This window comes from Lutra lutra, chromosome 3 (genome assembly GCF_902655055.1).
Source record: "Lutra lutra chromosome 3, mLutLut1.2, whole genome shotgun sequence".
Classification (NCBI taxonomy): Eukaryota; Metazoa; Chordata; class Mammalia; order Carnivora; family Mustelidae; genus Lutra; species Lutra lutra.
Window position 1 is genome coordinate 123,165,350 of NC_062280.1, and position 21,143 is coordinate 123,186,492.

Here is a 21,143-nt window from a genome sequence, read left to right on the forward strand (position 1 = left end):
ATGCGTAAGTGCAGGGGGTGGAGAGCCAGAGGCACACGGAAATAGAGAAATTCTAAGCAGACTTCGTGTGAGCATAAGAGCTGGACATGGGGTTCCATCTCAGGACCCTGAGATCATGTCCTGAGCTGAAACCAAGAGTTGGACTCTCCACCAACTATGCCACCCAGGTGCCCCCAAAATGTAAATTTTTTAAAGTAAGAGTTAATATCTCCAATTTTTCAGTCTGGAGAATATTAAATATAACACCATTGCTGATAGAGAAGCAGGGACAAGATTACTGTTGTCCTTTGTAAAAGGAAAGGTAAACGTTTTTTGAAAGCAACCAAGCAGCATCTTGTAAAATTTGAAATAATTATATCTATTATATTAATCGTACCCACACTGTTTCTGGGAAACCTTCCCATAGGAATAAAAGATAAAGTGTATATGTTGTAATATAGCATAGATTTTTTTTGATACAAAGTTTGTAGAACAAAGAGTTGGAAAGAAATTAATGCCTATCTGTAGGTGAATAGCTTAAAAAATATGGTGCATACATACCATGGATTAGTATGTGGGCATGAGAAAATTGCATTAGTGTCAGGCCGAGGGGACTTGAAGGGCATCCCATCAATATGGAAATATGGTAGGTCCTACAGGGCGGTTGTCCATTGGTGAAGGGTAGGATGATTTGAAGTCAAGTAAAAAAGGAAAGGAAAAAAAAAAAACAAGGATGGCAGTATCAAGTGTGCATGATAGCACATTTAAACAAAACCACAAGGGAGAATTGATGTACTAAGTGTGCAAAGCTTCTGAGATGTTTGTTAGGAGCATCTCCCTTAAACAGATGACTTGTATTCCTGGGAGAGAGATGGATACGACCACTCTTGATCCTTTTGTCCTTGAAACCTAGAGAACATTGACATCCCAGGGCTGTTTACCTTTCTGCTCCAAGGTATAAGAGGAGCCTTCAAGTTTTATTGGCCTTCCTCTACCTGTAAATTACAGGTAAAGGCGAAAGTCTCAGAAGGCACCATTGGCCCAAGAAACTCATTGTCACGGGAGCTTGCTGTCTCCTTCCCAGCCTTGTCTTGTGCCCTGTCCTCAGCCAGTCACCATCCTAGATGTCGTAGAAGTCCAACCCCGACCCCCAAACATACCACATGTGTTCAGACCCAAAGCTTTGTGAGGGGTTCCTGTTTCAGGGGAGTCCTTCCTTTTTGCCCCTCTCCCTGACATTCCTTTTCCTCCTGCCAAATCCCCTAGGTCCAATACCTTACAGGTTAGGCACTCTTTGGTCCCAGAATCCTGACTCTCCCTTCTCCTTCTCTGCGCTCTCCCCCATGAGTAATTTTGCAGAGTGCTGCGTTTTATGTGTTTATTTATACGCCTGCCGCCGGCTGCCTGTCTCCCGCTCTGCAGTAGACGGAATTCCTGGAGGTCAGGGACCTGCTTCTTTTCCTTCTTCTGTCTTTAAACGTCCGTACCTATTCCTGGTGCTTATCACAGTGTCTGGCCCATAATTCATTCCCAATAAATGTCTGTCAGATGAATAAATGGATGAAGTACATCATGCTTCCTGAAATCTGAGTATAAGATCAGGATGGGAAGTTGTAAAATTGTGCCTGAGCCGATGATCACTAAAAGCACGACACTTCACAAAGCCACCTAAATCACTGCTCATTTGACAAAGGAAGGTAGTTGTTAATATGACATGATTTCTTAGCTAATCATATATTTATGGTGTTGTTTTCAATGTCCAATGGATTCATTTTTGCTGATTAAGTAACAAAAACGGTCGTTCATGCACTTTCTTTGTTTGGAGGGTGTCTGGTAAGTTGTGAATCATTGAAGCTCAGGTTCGGACTTGACCTAAAATTAAGTCATCATTCCATAGAACGGAAACACCTAAGCCAGGCGAATCAGAACGTCCTCTTTTAACAGCTCATTGTTCTCCATACAGATTTTCACTGCACTACCACCCTTCACACTGGGAATCTTCGAGAGGTCTTGCACCCAGGAGAGCATGCTCAGGTTCCCACAGCTCTACAAAATCACCCAGAATGCAGAAGGCTTCAACACAAAGGTACACAATGTTATTGCAGAATTGTCACTTCAAAAGGGCATAAGCACTGCTATATGTCTTCCAGCTCTAGTTATCTGCATGTGAGAGAGCTAATGCATTAGAGAGAACATTCGAGAAGAAGTGAGACGCCTGCCCTCTCCCAGTCTAACAAGCCAGTAAATTCAAGATGCCAGCTGGAAAGGAAGCTTCTGTGTTGCATGTTTAATTCCTGTTTGTTGACTCCTTTCCCCTTGTCCCTGTGTGGCCAGCAGCACCCATGGCCCTAGGGCCTTTTGGATCAGCTGTCAGAGACTCCCCTTACCCTTCATAAAGCCTTGCATTGAGGAAGGCTGGGAGCTTGCCTAACAGAGCTTTCTTACCACCCTGGCTTGGTTTTTCCTTTAAAAGAAAATGTTTCTTTAGCTAGCGAGAAAAATTGGCCAGATGTCAACACAGGAATCCAGTCAGTCGTAGGTATCCTTTTTTTTTTTTTTCTTTAATCAGACTGGAAAATCAAACGAGAAAGCCTCTAGACCTAAAAGGTGTCAGCAACCTTGCGAAGGGCCAAGTAGAAGCTGGGTTGGGTGTTGCCAGGATTCCACAGTCAGGACGGGCAGAGGGGACCTCATGGGGCCTGCCAGTCACAGCCAAGTGGCAGAGAGGTTGAGGGCCCCGGCCAGAAGAGAAGACACGTGCCAGGCTTGGTGCAGGACGCCTGTGTTGCCATGCTTCTGTCTTCAGGTTTTGTGCAGGCGGGGATTAGGATGTTTAACGAGAGGTTCACTGAAATCTTTTAACAGAGGTCAGTGAAATTACTGGGCACCGGTGGTGTGCGTGATTTGCTTGGGTAGCCGCCGGGGCCTTGGTAAGGATGCCAAGGGGAGTCCTCCAGGAGAGAACCACCTCTGAAGCCTTCGTTTTGAGCCGGTGTTATTGATAGCCTCCCTTCAGAGCTGTCTTCTTTTGAAGAAAGCATAATAGGCACTTCTAAGCCTGGAAAAAAACCAAAATGGATCCTATTGGTTTTACTGCCTTCCATACACGGGAAGACTTGGATGAATATTTGTTTTCAGTCCCTGTTTACTATGAGTTTGTCAATGGGAAGCCTAGCCTGTTGGTTCTGCATTCTTTATGTAACTCTGTTTTTTAAAGCGCTTGAATTCAAAAGCCCTGTAAGATGGGAAGTAGGGAATGGACCTACTTAAAAGACAACTATCATATGATCTCCCTGATATGAGGGAGAGGAGATGCAATATGGGGGGTTAAGGGGGTAGGAGAAGAATAAATGTAACAAGATGGGATTGGGAGGGAGACAAACCATAAGTGACTCTTAATCTCACAAAACAAACTGAGGGTTGATGGGGGGAGGAGGGTTGGTAGAGGGGGAGTGGGGTTATGGACATTGAGGAGGGAATGTGATATGGTGAGTGCTGTGAAATGTGTAAACCTGGCGATTCGCAGACCTGTACCCCTGGGGATAAAAATATATGTTTATAAAAAATAAAATTAAAAAAAAAAAAAAAAAGGTAGTAGAGCTGAGAATTCCCTGAGACTTATTTGCAGACGCCTTGGAGACTTTTTTTTTTTTTTTTTTTTTTTTTTTTGAGGGGGTGGGTAAGGAGGTCAGGGAGAAGGGAAAAAAAATGAACATTTAAAAATGGAAAATCCCATTGTCTTATGATTTTTTTCATTTTTCTGCTTCCCCACCGCTACTTAGGATCAAACTATACGACAATCCCCAGAACAATCTAGATTTTTTAAATAAATTCAAGCTGGCTTTAGTATAGTAGTTCTGTCATCTCAGGAGTAAAAAGATGATTAAAGTGCATTTATGAAACCTTAATTTAGAAGAAACTAAACGTTGTGTTCTTCTGTTTGACCTTTGAAGTGTTAAAGAGAATTTTTAAATGTGCATTATATTAACCAAACTCCTGGAAATTAACAAGTTGCTCGGGAGGGATTTTAAAAAACAAAACAAAAGAATGGGAGCACCATGTAGGAATCTACATTTAAAGTGTTTTTAATGCTTTCAGGAAGTCCACAGTTTCTGTCTCTTGTTAACAATTTGACCTAACACCTTTCTCTTTCTAGATGATTGTAAAAGTCTGTTGTCTTTTTTTAGGATTCTTAAAAAAAAAAAAAGGCTTATAAATCATTTTTGGTTGTGGACAGATTGTATATTGGTCCACCTATATGTGCATATATATTTAGGTCTTTGCAGCAAGGTAATATTATCCGGAGATAGTCCAGTCTTTTGTATGTAAAAATGAGGAAACCGGTATTTTTTTAACTTCAAGAATACTAGGCTACTTCTGGAGCAACGCAGCCCACTGCCAGTATCCTTCACAATGAGGCGTTTGTTGAGTTGCACAGAGGTCAAGAGTTGTGGGCAGCTCCTGACTCTCTTGGTTTGTTTTCCCTTAGGTTTTCTGGGGTCACTGCATCAACGCCTTGGTCCACTCCCTCATCCTCTTCTGGTTTCCCATGAAAGCGCTGGAGCATGGTAACGGCTTCATGATTTCAACTGTCAGCAAGTAGCTCTGCGGTCCCTCTGGTGCCAGTTGTTCACAAATTTTTTTTTTCCCAGTTCTGCAGACCGAGAGATCACAAGAACACATTTCGGAAGAAAAACATACCTAAAATCTAATGAGAGCTCGGGCTCAGGTTTATAGCTTGTAGGTTTCATCCATTCTGGCTCCGAGAGCCCATTTTCTTTCCAGTTGCCTGGAGAGTTTAAATGCTAGGAATTCTAAACTTTATTTTTAATAACTGAGTGGAGGATCTTGAAGCAAAACACTGTGCTGGAGTGAAACATCGATGCCTCTCCGCCCCAAGTTTGACATATTCTGTTAATTGCTTGGGCTTTTGTCTTCCAACCTCACATACCTGTATGCAGAGTCACTCAAATCTTGTGAGGGTCTAACCTTACACCTCGTTTCTTGAAAGAGTCCCCTCTCCTTGACATACACTTTTCAAGCAGACTTTTAAAGTTTGAGGCCCGATTCTCTCGACTGGTTTTAGTCTTTCCTCCAGCTGGACAAGGACGTGTGAGAAACGTGGCTGCCTATATTTGTTCACACTCCTTAATACATCCAAGAGATTCCCTCCTAAAGAGACAGATCTTTTAGTCTCAGAAAAGGAAAATGGATCATGAGAATGCTACTCTTTCATCCCTCTCAAATAGTAATAATCCCCCTGGGAAAAATTACTCCAAATGTTGACTAGACAAGGCCTTTTATTGTTCAGAGAACCAAAGAATATAAAGCTTCCAAGCCTCTTTGTTTCTATGTCAGTCTGTTTTGTGCTTCAAACAAAAATGATTCATCCTCACTGATATTCTTTAACCTATTAAATACCGACAGTTAGAAAAAATGCATGCCCTGCCAATTTATTACAGCCTATGACCTGTTCTTCGAGTTTCATCTGACCCCCCTTTTCCCTCAAGGGTCCCTAAGTATCTAGATCAGGAAATAAAAACGTTCTACTTCTAGCCCTCCCACTCGCCCCCAACACATGGGGCATTCTAGCAAAATCGTGTTCTTTGAACTCTAAAGCTCTCCTGTGGTTCAGCTTTACTCAGTGTGGATTTCTGTGTATTTCGAGTGAGCAGGGGCTACGAATAGAAGAGTGTTGAATGTGGTTCGCTTTAGAAGCTCTGCCGGTTTGGTGATAGAAACTGCCATCTCTCTAGCAGGATGGACTGGGGCTGGGAGGTAATTTGTCTGATGAGTGTAAGAACAATCTGGACAGCTGTCCTGTTATCCCTGAGCCCATACTTAGGAAGACACAGGGACTAGTATGGACTGGACCACGAGTACCATCTCCAGGCCCCTTACCCTTCTCATCTAGACATTGCACTCTGGTCCTAACTCCAGAGTGCTTGCCTTTGGACCCTCAGAAGATTTATTAGATGGTCACTCAGTTGCCTGCTTCAAAAAGCCCTAATATGGCCCATTCTGCAGTAGAAGTGATGGTTTTCCAATCCCGGACATAGGATTATGTGTGTTGAGATTGCAGCTTGCTACTTATGGTGGAATTGGGATAGTCTAGCTAGATGCCACTATATAAATCTGTTCATTCCCCTGAAATAGCCTGTGTTTCAAAACAGATAGACTCCCAAAAGTTAAATATTTACCTGAGAGACAGCACCTAGTGAATTTCAAGTCCATTTCTGCCACCCATATCGGCTTCCCTCAAATCTGGTGATTTACCTAGTAGCCAGCCCATAGGATGTTTTTCCAGTTTGTATTATCATCACTATCATCATCAATGTCATTATTTTATTGTATGTATTTAGCCTTCGGCATAGAAGCTTTCTGTTAATTTTATTGTAAATGTTAACCTATTGAGTGCAACTGTATGAGATGAAATAAATTGCAAATATTAATTATATTTGGCAGAGAATTATAGGAGGCCATTGGTGTTCTTGTTCATGAGTTGACTTGTTCTAACAAATGAATATTTTAGAATTAATTTCTAAATTCTCACTATTAATGCATAGCAAAGCTGATTGCATCATTGCTCATTAACCTTATTGTGTAATATTTATGTCTAAGGCTTTGGGGTGGATTCTAAGGGTGCTAGGTGAATGGATCAACGTAGCCTTACCGTCAAAGGGTTTGTAGTCTGGTAGGGAAACTAGATCCACGCATGGAAACTTCTAGTACAAAGTAGAAAATAATTCCCACAAGTCAAATACAGATGATATGCTATGGGTTTTCAGAGGGCTGAGAGAAAATGCCTTTCTTTTGGGATTATTAATGACTTAGTAGAAGAGGTAACATCCAGGCTTAGCCTGGAAGCCCAGGTAGGATCGAGAGGTATAGGAATGGATGGAAGAGCCAAACAATGTAGAGAATTTCAGGGCAGATGTGGGAAGCTGTGAGGAGTCTATCCTTTCACGGGTGAAGGTCAGAAAAAGATTTGAGAAGGTGAGTGAAAACTGGACAGCACAGGGTTTTGAATGTGAGGTTGAGAAGTCAGGACTTAAAATGTTATGTGAAGAATCAGCCTGGATTTTAGACCAAGGAGAGTATCATGATCAGAGCCCTTTGGGGAACAAATGTATCAAGTCCATAAAAGTGAAAGGTAGAAGGAGAACTAGAGTCAAGAACACTCGTGTGTGTAGGTGTTGCAGGGAGTGTGTAAGGAGATTAACACCCAGGAAATGGGAATGTGCTTACACACTTCCAGGGAGTGTGTTTTGAGAATCTGTTGATTTAGCAGAATCATGGCAAATCAGTGACCCTGAGAGTGCCAGACCCTGAGAGTACACACATAGAAATTCTGCCTCTCCTGCCCCCGGCCACTTCCGGAAGGCCAGAGCTGATGACCAGGAGATGCGTACTTTGCTGCTTCCTGGCCAGTGTGCTGTGGGCTACGGGGACACAACCTAGTCCAGAGGCTCTTCTGAGGAAGAGACATTTATATTCTTGAAAGGTGAGGAGGGGCTGATCAAGTGGGGCAGGGCAGGTGTGGGGAAAGGTGAGAGAGAGAGCACTCTGGCCCAACCAGGCAGGCATGCAAGAACGTGAAGAGGCCATGGGCAGTATTTCCCAATGCAGGGCCGGGGAAACCCAGATTCTAGACTTTGTTGGGTGCCCTTATGAGCATTTCAGGATGCCGGCAGCAAATGTCAGTAACCTTCCCTTTTTCTTTCCCTATCCTTGTGCAACTATAATAGAGCAGAACATGTCTTGACATATTCCCAGTGTCCCCTCTGGGGTCAGCAGTGGCCCCCTCTAGTCAAGACAGCTGCATCAGAGAGGTGGGGGGGAGTGGCTGGGAAGGAGGGTGGGAGGTTAGGGTTAGGTGAGGGTCAGATCAGGAAAACCCGGGTGAGAGGCAGGAGGTAGGAAGATTTGCTTCATAGAAAAACACATGATGTTTGGCAAGAGCATGGATTTGGGGGTTGGCGACAAAAGAAAGTCAGTGGTGGAAGTCAAGAAAGATTGCAAGTTTGAGAAGATAGGGATACGGCAGCGGATGGGATTACTTGTTTATATGTGCTGATTTACCGTCTTAATTCTGAGTTCTTGTTACACTTTGAATCACCATTTAGAATGATGTAGCACCCCACCCCCAAGGAAATACAGGAACATGGCACTGATTTGAGAGGAACTGAGACACGTTCAAGGCTTGGGGGACCCTGATCTAACAGAGGAGTGCCTCTGTCCACCCCCAAGTCCCACCTGAAGCTGTCGCCCAGACTCTGTCTCACAGCCAGGACCCTAAAGGAGTTTTGCTTGATGGGCTAAGGTCCCCAGAGCCCTTCATTTCATTGTTTCACACTTTGTGGATTATGTCACAAAGATGGTGGATTTTACTAGGAGCTTCTCTCTCCACTATGAAGAGCGGCTTAGAGGCTTACATATCAGTGTTGTTCACTTTGGGCACATAATTGTTGGGAAGAAATATTTTCGAGAAGGTGTGAGCCCGTCGTTCATTCCTTAGAGAGGTTCCAAGAATTTTGCTTTGCTTATTTTTGCGTGGTTTTGGATAGACCTTTCAAAGCACTCCTTTGCTAATGGAATTTGTGATGATTCATTTCAAGTTTCAAAATAAATTTTTCCACTCAAGCAATTCAGCAAATCAGATTTCTTCCAACCATCACAATCTTACGCTCAGTCCCGTGGCCTGTCTGCAGCTCCCATACTTTGATCTGAAAGCGAGTCTAGGTTAAAACCAGAGATGTCACCTTTGTAGGGCCCGAAATTCATCAAGACCCTTGGTGTCTGCCCACACTCGGGTTTTCCTTTGGTGGAGTCCAGTCTGCATATTTGAGTATTCCTCCTTGAAGTGGAATGTGGTTATTGGCAAAAGAAAGTAATATCAGTTTGGACTTAAAAAAAGGAAATTTTCAGATTTTTCTTGATGAAATTTAGGGGGGGTGAGGAGAAAGAGAATATACTTAGCAGCAGAGAAAAATTCCTCAAAACCTTTGTTTCTCAATTCCTCACAGCCCACACCCTGGAAATCATTCCCACCCCTTTTCAGAAGGAAAATTACCATATGGATACGTATTTTATTGGCACTAATTAAGCAGCAAGGTCTTTTGAGAATTTCGAGAAAAGGCGATTTTATACTTTTTAATGACTGTGCTGCTAGACGACCAGTTTTATAAACTATGCACGTGGATAAGATGAAACGTAGCCTGCTTGTCTCTGCTTATGGCATTATTGGGTCGTTTGAGCTTGAACTATTTCTGATCTGTACCTGGTACTGCAAATCATGCCATTTTATATCACGTAAATCCCAATGACTAACCTTCCTCACATTCAGCGATGTTAGGGCAAGACTGCCATTCTCTGAGACTGCCACTTCTTAAACTCAGTTATTTATTAGAAAGTAAAAGCTAAATGAGTCTGTTCTCTGTGCCAGGCCTACCCTGGCTCCCGGGCATCCCATGGGGAACCAGTATGGCATTAGTGAATACTGTCCTTGATGGCCATAGCTCCTGGGCCTGCTGGGACAAGGTGCTGTGGTAGGCACAGAGTTTCCCAACCAAATGCTGTGTTTTCAAGGAATATAGGGAGACAGGAAGCCAACACTTTGTTCCCCTTTATAAGCCACCACCCTCCTGTGTCAGATTCAAAAACGTCTGAAATCGATGGAAACATCTGGGGAGGAACATTAAACGCTAAATGGGACAGAAAGGGGAGTAATTCACTTCACATGGCCTCCACCCTCTGGAACCCCTCCTGAGAGGACAGAGTTCTGGAGGACCTTCCCAAGACCCCCAAGCACAAAGGTGAAGTAAAAGGGGCTTGTCTGCTAAAAACTAGAAAGATGGAATACTTGGGAAGTTTTTTCGATTCTCATACAAATGAAACTACAGCTTATAAACCTAAAATACCTCATTACTAACCCCATTGTGATGTACTTAAATAAAACCGAGTTTCCAAATTCAGAACTTTTTTGTTGTTGTTGTTTTATTTGGGCTTGTTTTAAACACAATGACCTGTTGAAGGAAAGCTCGGACCTTGTGTTCCGCTTCACAAATCCGTGGCGCCAGTGTTTGGAAACCCAGAATTGGGCTGGAGGCCCACTGTTAAGTATCTCTTAGGTTTCAGGGTCTCTTTTAATAAGCCCCATGTTACATGTATTTGACACAGTCGGGGTTTGGTGTCATGCTGTAAGAAGCATGAGCCAGAGTTGCCCAATTTCGCTAACCCTTATAACTTTATCAGAAAGTCGAATTGAGAGGTTGAATTGAGGTGCATTAGCCAGGGTGGGAATAAACTGTAAAGAACAAATCTTGGGGGCGTGTCCCAATAAAAGCTAATTTCTTATTCATGTCACAGTCAACTGGGAGACTGCATTGAGCATACTTTCTTATGTTCCAATATTTTTTTCCCACATTTTTGATGTTCATTGGAGCCTTGATCCTGGAGAGACTGCCCCTCCCAGGGCTCCTTCTCCTGGCTCTGTCCTCTACTGATGGGAAGGCTGAGAGTGCACGCAGGGGTCATGCATGAAATGGAGCCCCCCCCCGTATTGAAATGGACCCCCCCCTCGCCGCTGCAAGAATGTCCAGAGGCCACACCCCCAGCCATCTCTTCTCTGAACTGTCATGCACCAATGAAGTATTCCCCCTGCCCTAAATCACCCTGGGGTCAGATGCCAGACAATTACGGATCACCCCTATCACACAGAGCCTGCTGAAATTATTTACACCATCCAATCCTAAGCTTACACCTCATACCTAACCACCTTTGTCCATTCCATCCCCTGAAAACCCCAGTAAAGGCTCTGGACCGTGTTCTCTCTTTTCCTCTTCTGCCTCCTTACTGACCCCGATGCTTTCCCTTGTGGCCCTGCTTGGCATCCCTGCCTCATATTTCTAGGGATCTGTAAGTATCAACTTCTTCCTTCATGACAATCATTTCTCTGTCTACATATCTTACCACACCTCATTAAAACAAATTCGGGGTCCATTTCAGTACAGTCAGGTTCCATTTCATGCGTGACCACTGCGTGCACTGTCAGCCTTGACATTAGTAGGGGACAGAGCCAGGAGAAGGAGTGGTTGCTCTTGACCATCTCTGGGAAGGGATCCATCTCTTCTGCGCATGTCTGATTGGCAAGGACTGGTCACAGGGCCCCACCTGGGTACAAGGAGCTAAGGAACTTTACTTAGCTGTGCACCCAAGAACAGGAGACAAGTCTGTGGCCACACAGGTGGCTATTTGCCATTGGCCATCAAGTTCACGTCTCATCATTGTTACCACCTGTTCTTTAAACTACCTTTTTAAAATCCATTTTTAGTAAACAAAAGTGAAAAAAAAAAAAAAAAAAAACCCAGATTGAAATTTGAGTTTCGTATCCTTCACTTTATCCATCAGTAATGGCAATAGAGAGGAGAAAATCCAGCAAAAAGGCTTATGTAACCAGGAACTTAACCCAGCACTGGTTATGAATGTAATTATAATCACTAACACGTGTATAAACTCAACCTCCTATAAACTCTCTCCAATATTTTATACCACTCTTTATAGAGAAAGGAAAAAATAAATTTTCTCTTCGTGAATATGTAGCATTGGAAGCAGGAAGAATAGTTTCAGTTATGGCCTGGGCAGTGCAGGTTTGAGCAGGGTGAGCTGTAAAAGTGTATCCGTAAGTGAGTTACTTGGAACTTGGAGCACCTCTTCACTCTGGATATTAGTCTAATGGTACCTGGTTGGTGGAGTGCCTCCTTTGAGCATCTGCAGGCTTGAGAGGTCTAGCAAACAAGGTGGAGAGGGTGTATTTTGGAATAAGGGCTGCTCTCAGCCAGAGCTGCTGAGAGTTCTGAAGCCAAAAGGCGGGAATGGGAAAGCAGGAGAAACTTGGCATCTGCTCTCCAGTCAGAATTCTTGGCAGGTGCCTGGGTGTCAAGGGAATGGTGCCCCTCCACCTCAGTCCTCCCTCCTGAGTCCTATGTGAGTGAGGTGCCTGTGATTTGTAATTCAGGTGTTCCATGGATTCTTACTTCATTAAAAATGCACATATAAATTCACCCCATCTGTTTTCTTGATTATTAAATCCTATCTTCCCTGACCATACAGGACCGTGCTATAACTTTGTCTTCAGATTTTGCTTTTTTGTCCAAGCCATTTCTGGATGCATTCTTGTGGTTTAGCTGGGTAATGATGTAATGCTTTTAATGAGCATTTAATTGAAATGGCATCTTTATAAAATTTCACCAACCTAGCCCTTTGGAATATTCTGAAGTAAGTTCCCTGATCATTCCATCTGCTTAGAAAATGAGGCGTAATTTCCTTACAAGTCATGGGTTTTCCCACAAATATTTTTGGAGAGGTTTTTGCATGCAACCATTTGGGACCGCCACTACTAATGTGGGGGTCCGTGTGGTTTTGTCCCAGTTGTTCACAATAGTCTGTTTCAGTGACTATTTCTAAACCACATTTGGCTAATCCTTCTTTATGTTGACCCCTGGATTCAAGTAGATTTTCCAAATAATAAAAATCTGAAAGAACAGTGGTACCCACTCCCAGGTCAGTGGATCCTGAAGCCTCCAAGAGAATGAGCTGACTACCAGGGACAATGTCCCCAACTCTGTCACTTTGTTTAACACTTTTGATGTATATAGTAAACATCATCATTATATTGGATTTTACATCACATGGAGCTATAGTAAAATCATTCTAAATGTGACTGTTACATCAGGGTAGATGGGGAATTTTTCCTGCTCTAGTAGGTTCTTCACTTTATGGAAATCTTTTTATGGACTTTTGGAAGAAGCAATGCCCTCCTCTCTCATTACATCTCTCATCTGGGTGAATTTGATCCTCGATTTGCAAAAGGCTGACTGGTCCCAGTTGGGTTAAATGCCAGCTGTTCTGGTGCAGTAGGCAGCTTAATCCTTCTTACCTCTGTCCTCCTTGCTCAGTTAAGCCTTTGTGTGCTAATGACGGATTTCTGTTAGGAAGTGCTCAGCAACCTGCTGGTTAAGATAGGAAAACAAAGATTGGTGAGATCACGCCTCTCCACATGCACTTTTGATGGATTTCTCTTCTGAGGGACCTCTTGAGAGCCTTGCAAGGTTTGGCCCCTGCCCTCACACCACCAGCGTCCCAACTTACCTTGCACAGAGCTCACCCCCCAACCCAGCTGTGGGCGCGGTGGGGGGACGGGGGGAGGGGGTTCACTTCCATGCCTCTGTGCAGGCTGATTGCCTTTTTGCCTGTATTGCCCTTTCCCTTCTCACCACCTCCTTCCTCCCCAGTAGCCTTCTCTGCCTCCCCTTGCTGCTTTGTGTGAAGTCATGTTCTCACTCTCGTTTACAAAGATGGTGGTTGAATAATGTTCTGAAGGCTGGCTTGGGAACTCAACCACTCACCTGAATTTGGGGGTTGCTTTTTTCCTTTCAAAAAAAAAATAACTTGCAATTTTAAATATCTGACTAAAATAATAACAGCTAAACTACTAAACTAAAAGAAGATGTTTTTCTCAGTGGAGCGTGGGAATCATAACAGTGCTATTAAATTGAAGCGAAGTGGGAAGAAAGAGTGTGTCCGCAGCATGCTTCAGGAATACGCTGGACAGTCTAAATGGGCTTTTCTGCGCTTGAATTATCAGCAAGCTGTAGCATATTGCTACATTCAGTCACAAATGATTTCTGAGGACTTCTGATCCTTCCTTCAGTAGTATGTTATTGGCAGGATCTAACAAAGATGGTGCCCACAGGTATTTGCTTCTAAAACAGTTGAAATACAACCCATAAGAGAACAATCCATTCCATGGGAATTTCTTCAACAGGGTGTGCAGAGTGATAACTTGTTACTTGTCTAAAGGATGCTGTCTTTTCGAGACTTTTGGTGGGTCCCAGAATCTCAGCTTGATTTAGGAGTTTCTTCTTCAAGGAATAAATTTTTTCCAGATGGTAGAAGTTTGGAGTGGGGCAGGAGATACTCTTTCCTCAGTGGAAAACTAAAATACAGTGCTGAGTTACCTTTCCAAAATGATGAACAGAAATAAAAGGTTTATCCTGGCTTTTCGAAAAGTTATTTTAAGCATATACAGGTTACCTCAAGTGTATACATTGTATTTAATGCCAGTGAGCATTTAATGCCAGTAAATCCTAGGCCTGTCCTCTCTACCTTCAAAATATATGTGCCAATTCTTATCACTTCTTTCCTCTTCCAGCATAGTGGCTCTGGCTTGAATGTCCAGTAGAACTTTCTGTGACGATGGAGGTGTTCTGTATCCATGCTGTCCCATTTAGTAGTCACTAGCTACCTGTGGCCATTGAGGGTTTGAAATATTGAAGCTTGACAAGGTAGAAATTAGTGGATTATAAAACTCTAGAAGCTACATTTGGAAAATGTCTTTTAGTCTTCCCTATTTTTTCTTTACTCCAAGTTGCCCACAGAGCATTCAGTAGTCCTAAATGTCTTCATGGAGGTCCTGTCCTCATAAGCAAGCTCTCAGTCCCACAGGTAATCCCAGAGTTTGCCCTCTTCTAAAGGCCATCTGGCATTGCGACTTGCATCACTCTGTACTAAAGGCTCCCGCTGTTTCTTCCTGTCGATTGTGGGACACCTGGGGGGGTGCGGGGGTCACTTCATTCTCTCCTAGTCTGACTAGAGAGAAGAGGGCTCCCTTTGTACATTAGATGCTCTCACCTCAGTATATTCTGCACATTTCTATATCCTCTGATACTGCCGTTCTCAGGCCAGACGATTTGACCCCCAGGAGACATGTGGCAACACCTGGAGAAAGTTTTCATTGTCACAGCTAGGGCGTGGGGACTCCTGGCATCCCCCAGGGGAACGTGGTGGGGGGGGCAGGGAGTCCTGCCAATCATCCAACAATGCACAGGACCATCCTGTGTAACAAAGACTAATCTGGAAAAATGTCAGCAGTGCCAAGGTGGAGAAACTCGGGGCTGCTGCTGTGCCCACCTAACTCAGGTTTCCTGGGATTGCTGCTGTGCCCTGCATTTACTTCCGGTGTGACCCAGAGTCTCTGTCACAGGAAGCTAATGACCTGTCAGCCTTAATTCTCTCCTACAAGTTCTTTCCCATTAGGTGTTGGTATTTCAAAGGAGTACATTTTAATATATATATTTTTTCCTTTTGGAGTTTTCTTTTGTTCTTTGGGATGCATCTTTTCTAGCTCAGTAATGAAAACAAACCCTTATTTACAGTTTGTTATGAAGTGGATGACCTTTTTCATGTCATTTGACTTCTCTTTGCCACCCTGGTTTTCTCATCTGAAATACGTAGATAATACTAGGTCATGCAGTTGTTAGAATAGCAAAGGGATTTTACATATATTGTTATCATGTACTAACATTAATAATGATAATACATTAGTATTGTTATATTAAGAGGTATACAAATATAGGTAAAGTGCTCACGGAGTGAGTCCTAGAATCATATGCTCCCTCTTTTCAATGTAGAATTTCTTACGTGTAACAGTTTTCTGTTTATGTCCATAAAATCTGAAACACATTCTAAGCCTTTCATATTAGACAAATGCTTTGTATAGTTCATTTCTTTTAGTCCATGCATCAGCCAACATTTGAAATAGTTGTACTAAAAGGAAATTCAGAAAGTTGTCAAACCTTGATTGTGATCTTCTATTTTCAGTTTAGTCTCATACCCCCTCTAACTCTTACACTGGGTCAGCGCTGACTCTGGACTTCATCGGGGCTTCGTGTAGGTAGAACTTCAGGGCACTGAGGTCATTGTTCTCCATTCAGGCAGATGGACTGAGACTAGAAAACCCCCCCCTGAGCTAAACTGAGCAGGAAGAAGATCTGAAACTCTCCAGTTTCTACCATTACATGCCTGAGGCTGATGTAGCAGCGAAAATCGCAGACCTTATCAATAAAATTTTCTATCTTAGAGGAACCTTGGTGATAATTCAGTCATCATCATCTGTATCTAGTATAAAATCCCCATTTTAGAGGTGTGGATGCAGAACCGAACATTTTAAGGAACTGAATAACAGTAGAGCTGGGACAAGAGAGCCGGGCTGGAACATGGGCTTCTAACACTCATTGCTGGGCCTTTCCCCCCAACCACTAACTGTCTCCTTCTCACCACCTCATTTGCCTCCATGTGCTTTTGTTTCTTTCTTAATAGCATTGTGTTCTCTGTCACCTGTTCTTCATATTGTGAATCTGAAATATTGGCCACTCAATACCACATTTTAATGTGTCACTCTTTTAATCAGTATTCCTATGTGAATATGACCAGAATCAGGTAAATGATATCAGTGTTCACCTAGGTACTCAGGCAAAAACCTTAAATCACCCTTGATTTCTCACATTCTTTTCCACCCCCCGTTTAAATCCTAGGCCTGTCCTCTCTACCTTCAAAATATATGTGCCAATTCTTATCACTTCTTTCCTCTTCCAGCATAGTGGCTCTGGCTTGAATGTCCCGTAGAACTTTCTGTGACGATGGAGGTGTTCTGTATCCATGCTGTCCCATTTAGTAGTCACTAGCTACCTGTGGCCATTGAGGGTTTGAAATATGATTAAGTGTGACTGAGGAACTGAATTTTTTTTTAATATCAGCTTTATCAGTACATATCCTATATTCTACTCATTGAAAGGGTACAATTCTATGGTTTTTAATATATCATGTGATTGTGCAGCTGACACCTTAATATTTGGGCATTTTCTTTGCCCCCCAAAAGAAACCCCATAACTATGAGCAGTTATTTCCCATTTTGCCCCCTCTCCCCCCAAAAACTCCTACCTCCTGACAATTACTAGTCTACTTTCTTTTTTTCTTTTTTTTTTTAAGATTTTATTTATTTATTTGACAGAGAGAAATCACAAGTAGGCAGAGAGAGGGGAGGAAGCAGGCTCCCCGCTGAGCAGAAAGCCCGATGTGGGGCTCGAACCCAGGACCTGGGATCATGACCTGAGCCGAAGGCAGCGGCTTAACCCACTGAGCCACCCAGGCGCCCCTTGTCTACTTTCTATCTCTGTAGATTTGCCTCTTCTGAACAGTTCAAGAAGTAGAATCCTGCAACAATTGCCTTTTGTGATGGCTTTTTTCACTTAGCACAAGATTTTCAAGGTTCACCCATGTTATAGCATGTTTCAGTGTTTCATTCCTCTTTATTGCTCAAGAATGGAAGGATAGGTGTTTTGAACTCTTTCCTTCCTTTCCTTTTAATGAGATTCTGCCTAACTTTCAAGTTATCTCCCCTAAATTTCCAGACCATTCCTTTGTAAGTCGGTGGCCGTCTCTCTCCGTTTTCCTTGGATAACACTTCATGTTCCCCAGCAGCAGTCTTTTACTTTAGGTGTATAGCTAATGCAGCCCATAATGTCACTTTGCAGTTGATCTTTCCTTATATATGCAAATATTCCTATCTTGAATCAGGAGAAAGACCATGCCCTGGAGCTCGATCTACGGCCCCACAATGACCAGATTCTGCTTATGATGCTACCTGGTCATTCTGGTGTCTTAGAAAACTAAACAGATCTTGACACTTTAATAAGAGATTCCTCAACAAGCACATGGGTCAGTGAGCCCGCCCAAATATATGTGTATGGCAGCTACTGGGTTGGAAATTTGAACACAAAAATCGGTCTAATACTTGGCCTCTCAGGCACAGACCTGAATTTGAGTATAAAAGGGAATAAAAGGAGATTAGAAGTGCCATCCAAAGAAACCATTCCTGATGTTGAAAAAGGCTTTTACCCCTCAGGATAATAACCAGACTTTTCACAGCAGGCTAGCTGATGGAAGTTAGACAATTCCGTTAGAGTTCAGCCTTAGTAATTGTTTTATACATTGTAATAGTCATTATAAACGAAAAAGTGGAAAAGTTAAGAAGTAAAAGCTTCAAATTCCTAGTTGTATTTTCTAGATGTCTCTCATTGGATTGTTTGCATTCCCCCAATTTATAGACTTCAGAAGTTCATGCAATTGCATATGAGAACATGAGTAGTGAATATCCCCCCCACATTCTCTGAGTTCAATAATTATGAATTGATTTGTATTCATGTCGTTATCTTCCTTTATTAGCTCATAGTTCCAATTCGCAAAAATTAAAAATAAATCCTAAAGGAACACTCAGAAAAAGTCAAATGCTGCTATAAATAAAGATAGATTATTATAGTCTAACTCTTCCCTTTGCTTAACCCCACAAGGGGAGATTTTATTCCTTATAAAAATATAAATTTCAATACAGATCAAGTGTTTGGTTCATTTTGTTAGAAACCTGATTTTGTTTGTTTGCTTCATTTGGAGAAAATACAAGATGAAAATAATTCACAGTTAGAAAGAGGAGGCATTCGAATCACAGATGATACAGTTTTTGAAAATCCCTTACATTTTGATAAATGTTTCTAAAGTTCTGTTTTTATATTCTGAACAAAACAGATTGAAATGCTCTTCCACAGAAGTTAGTAATAACTTCTTTGTTTTTCAGATACTGCATTGGCCAGTGGCCAGGCCACAGACTATTTATTTGTTGGAAATATTGTTTACACGGTAAGTTTCTCTCTGTTTACAGAACTGTTCTTAAGTGGCATATGTCGGGGCACTGCCTCTGGAAACCCTTTATATAAGGCCTTCCTTCATATTATTTGTTTTAAATCTTTCAACTCAATAGTATACATTTCTTAAAGCTCAAAATGGTTGTGAAACGCTTACCTCATTTTCTAGCAGAGATTTTGCAGAGTCAAGATTTCTAGACAGGTGATGACCAGGTCACCTCAAGGCAGTTTCACATCTAGCTGTGAAAAAAAAAGCAGCACCGTAGAAGGTGATTTTTCCCAAATCTTTCCAAGCTAAGAAAAGCACAAAAGTGACTCCCACTGCATCTGGAGTGGAAACTTGGGATTTCTCGTGGAAAGTAATAATAAGTCACCAAGGATAATACATTTTCCCCAATTCCTGTTTGTTTTCACAGTATGTTGTTGTCACTGTGTGTCTGAAAGCTGGTTTGGAGACCACAGCGTGGACTAAAGTAAGTTTTCTCTGGAACTGTTTCTCTATCCACTACAGACAATTTGATGTCATGGATTTTTTTTTAAGCCTTGGGAAACCAGTCAGCAGGATTGAGCGATCTCATTTAAATTTTGCATGTAAAAAAATTTTCATTTGATCTTTATCAGGGCAAATTTGCCATCCAGAGTTTTCCAATGATTCATTTGCTTGGCGCTTACTAACAGCTCTAAGCTATTAACAGTCCTTTCATTTCAAGTGTATATGCATGTTGTAAAAAAAAAAAAAAATACAGAAAATACAGAAGGACATAAAAGAGAATTTTTAATTTCCATAAGTTTATGAACAAGGGGCAGTTACTGTTATGACTTTTCTGGATAACATTACAGATGTTTCACATGTATATTTTTAATAAGATAATGCTTTATGGAGCATATAGCTTTGTAATCCTTTTTTCAGTTTAAAATAAATCGTGGACATTTTCCACACCTTAAAGTATACTTCCACAAAATCTTTGTTCATAATTAAAGAAATTAAGTTTGATCAATATCCCATCATTTAATCATTCCCCAATTTTAGACATTTTGGTGACATGTCAAATTTCAGGATCATAACCCATCTTTCATGTTTGTCTATCACTGCTTTATAAATAGACTCCTAATTCTGTGCTGGGAAAATGAGGGAGGAGATTGGAGGTGCTTGTGGAAGTAGGGAATCCATCAAGTGACAATGGTAATTAATCCAGACAAGAGGTGATGGTGGCTTGGCCTGGGCTCTTACAAGGGGGTGTAGTGAGAAATGGTCAGATTCTGGAAGTATTTTTGAAAAGCTAACAGACCTTGATGGTGGATTATGTCATGGAGTGTGGAAGAAAAGAAGTCAAGGATCATCATATTCAGAGGCAAAGGAGAAAAAGCTAACAACTCAGCAGATGCTTAGAAGATTGTTAAGATGTAATATCCAGCCCAGATTTGTAAAAAGTTCTTTGGAAAATGAAAAGAAGAATCAAAGTTTCAAAACAATAAGTAAGAACATCTTGTTCTTTTTGTCCATATGGTGCTCTCTTACTGGACTAAGGTGAACTGGCCAATGTAGCTCCAAGTTGGAGCAAGCATTGGTGAGGACCAGTGAGGGGCTGGCTAAAACTGTGCAAGGGGTCTAGGAGAAGGTCTGCTGAGGCAACAAAAGCACCTTGATCTTCAGAGTAGTTTGGAGCCTCCTGATCCTTGAATTCATTGTGTGACATTCTGAGACAAGGTAATTACAAGATGGCACTTTCCAGTGACTAGTGAAAAATGTATCCATGAAGAAAGCTGGCCTGGACACAGGGTTTCTGTTGCAGGTGGGGTGCGGGTGGCTCACCTGTGCCAGCAGAGAAGCCCTGCCTGAGCCTCTATTTCCTTTTGCAGTTCAGTCATCTGGCTGTCTGGGGAAGCATGCTGATCTGGCTGGTGTTTTTTGGTGTCTACTCAACCATCTGGCCCACCATTCCCATTGCTCCAGATATGAAAGGACAGGTCAGTGCTCCTAACTGTGAGTGGGCTTTCCCTGTCTCATGACACTGATGCTTTCTGGGCATGGGCTCTCTGCGTCTCATGACACCAGTGAACTTCAGGAGAGGTTGGTGCAGCCTACTTCCATCAACATTCATCAGGAGAGAAACAGACCAAATTAGAGAATCTGAAAGAGGTTGCCTTGTCCACAGAAATGGCATTGGAAATTTTAATATTGGAGATTGTCAACTTACATCTGCTGGCCTACCCAGCATGTTCATGTTTCCATAATGAATCATGTGTTAATTACATACAGTCCTGATGTGTCCAGGTAGTTCATGGCCCTAAACTGGAGATGTTCTGAGTCATTTGCCATCCAGTGGTGATGCAGATGGTCGTTGTGAGGTTAAGTGTATTGTTATGCTCTGATTATCAGTCACCTGTGAAAGATAAATCTAACAACTCCATTAGCCAGATCATTGATTAACCAGAATATCTCATTGTTCATCTCTTGAACTAGAGAGGCTCATTTGAATTTTTTTTAGTATTTTCTTTTCTTTTGTATTATCTTTATCCAGTGTTTGAGACTGAGCCTTCAATAGTGACAAGCTGGATCTTAGAACCATATAGTATTGGGTCTGGAGAGGAATTTGACAATTCCAGGTTCCAAACCACCTCAGTTTA

At 42.2% G+C, this 21,143-nt stretch overlaps 1 protein-coding gene across 1 annotated transcript in view; it reads left to right on the forward strand.

Annotated features, from left to right (window-relative positions):
• Window positions 1–21,143, forward strand: part of LOC125096200 (phospholipid-transporting ATPase IB-like) — a 659,532-nt gene that overhangs the window by 493,017 nt on the left and 145,372 nt on the right. Inside the window, exons 29-33 of the mRNA XM_047722948.1 lie at window positions 1,943–2,065; window positions 4,469–4,547; window positions 18,449–18,510; window positions 18,932–18,988; window positions 20,376–20,483. Coding sequence (XP_047578904.1) covers window positions 1,943–2,065; window positions 4,469–4,547; window positions 18,449–18,510; window positions 18,932–18,988; window positions 20,376–20,483 — 429 coding nt within the window. The remainder of the gene's footprint in view (window positions 1–1,942; window positions 2,066–4,468; window positions 4,548–18,448; window positions 18,511–18,931; window positions 18,989–20,375; window positions 20,484–21,143) is intronic.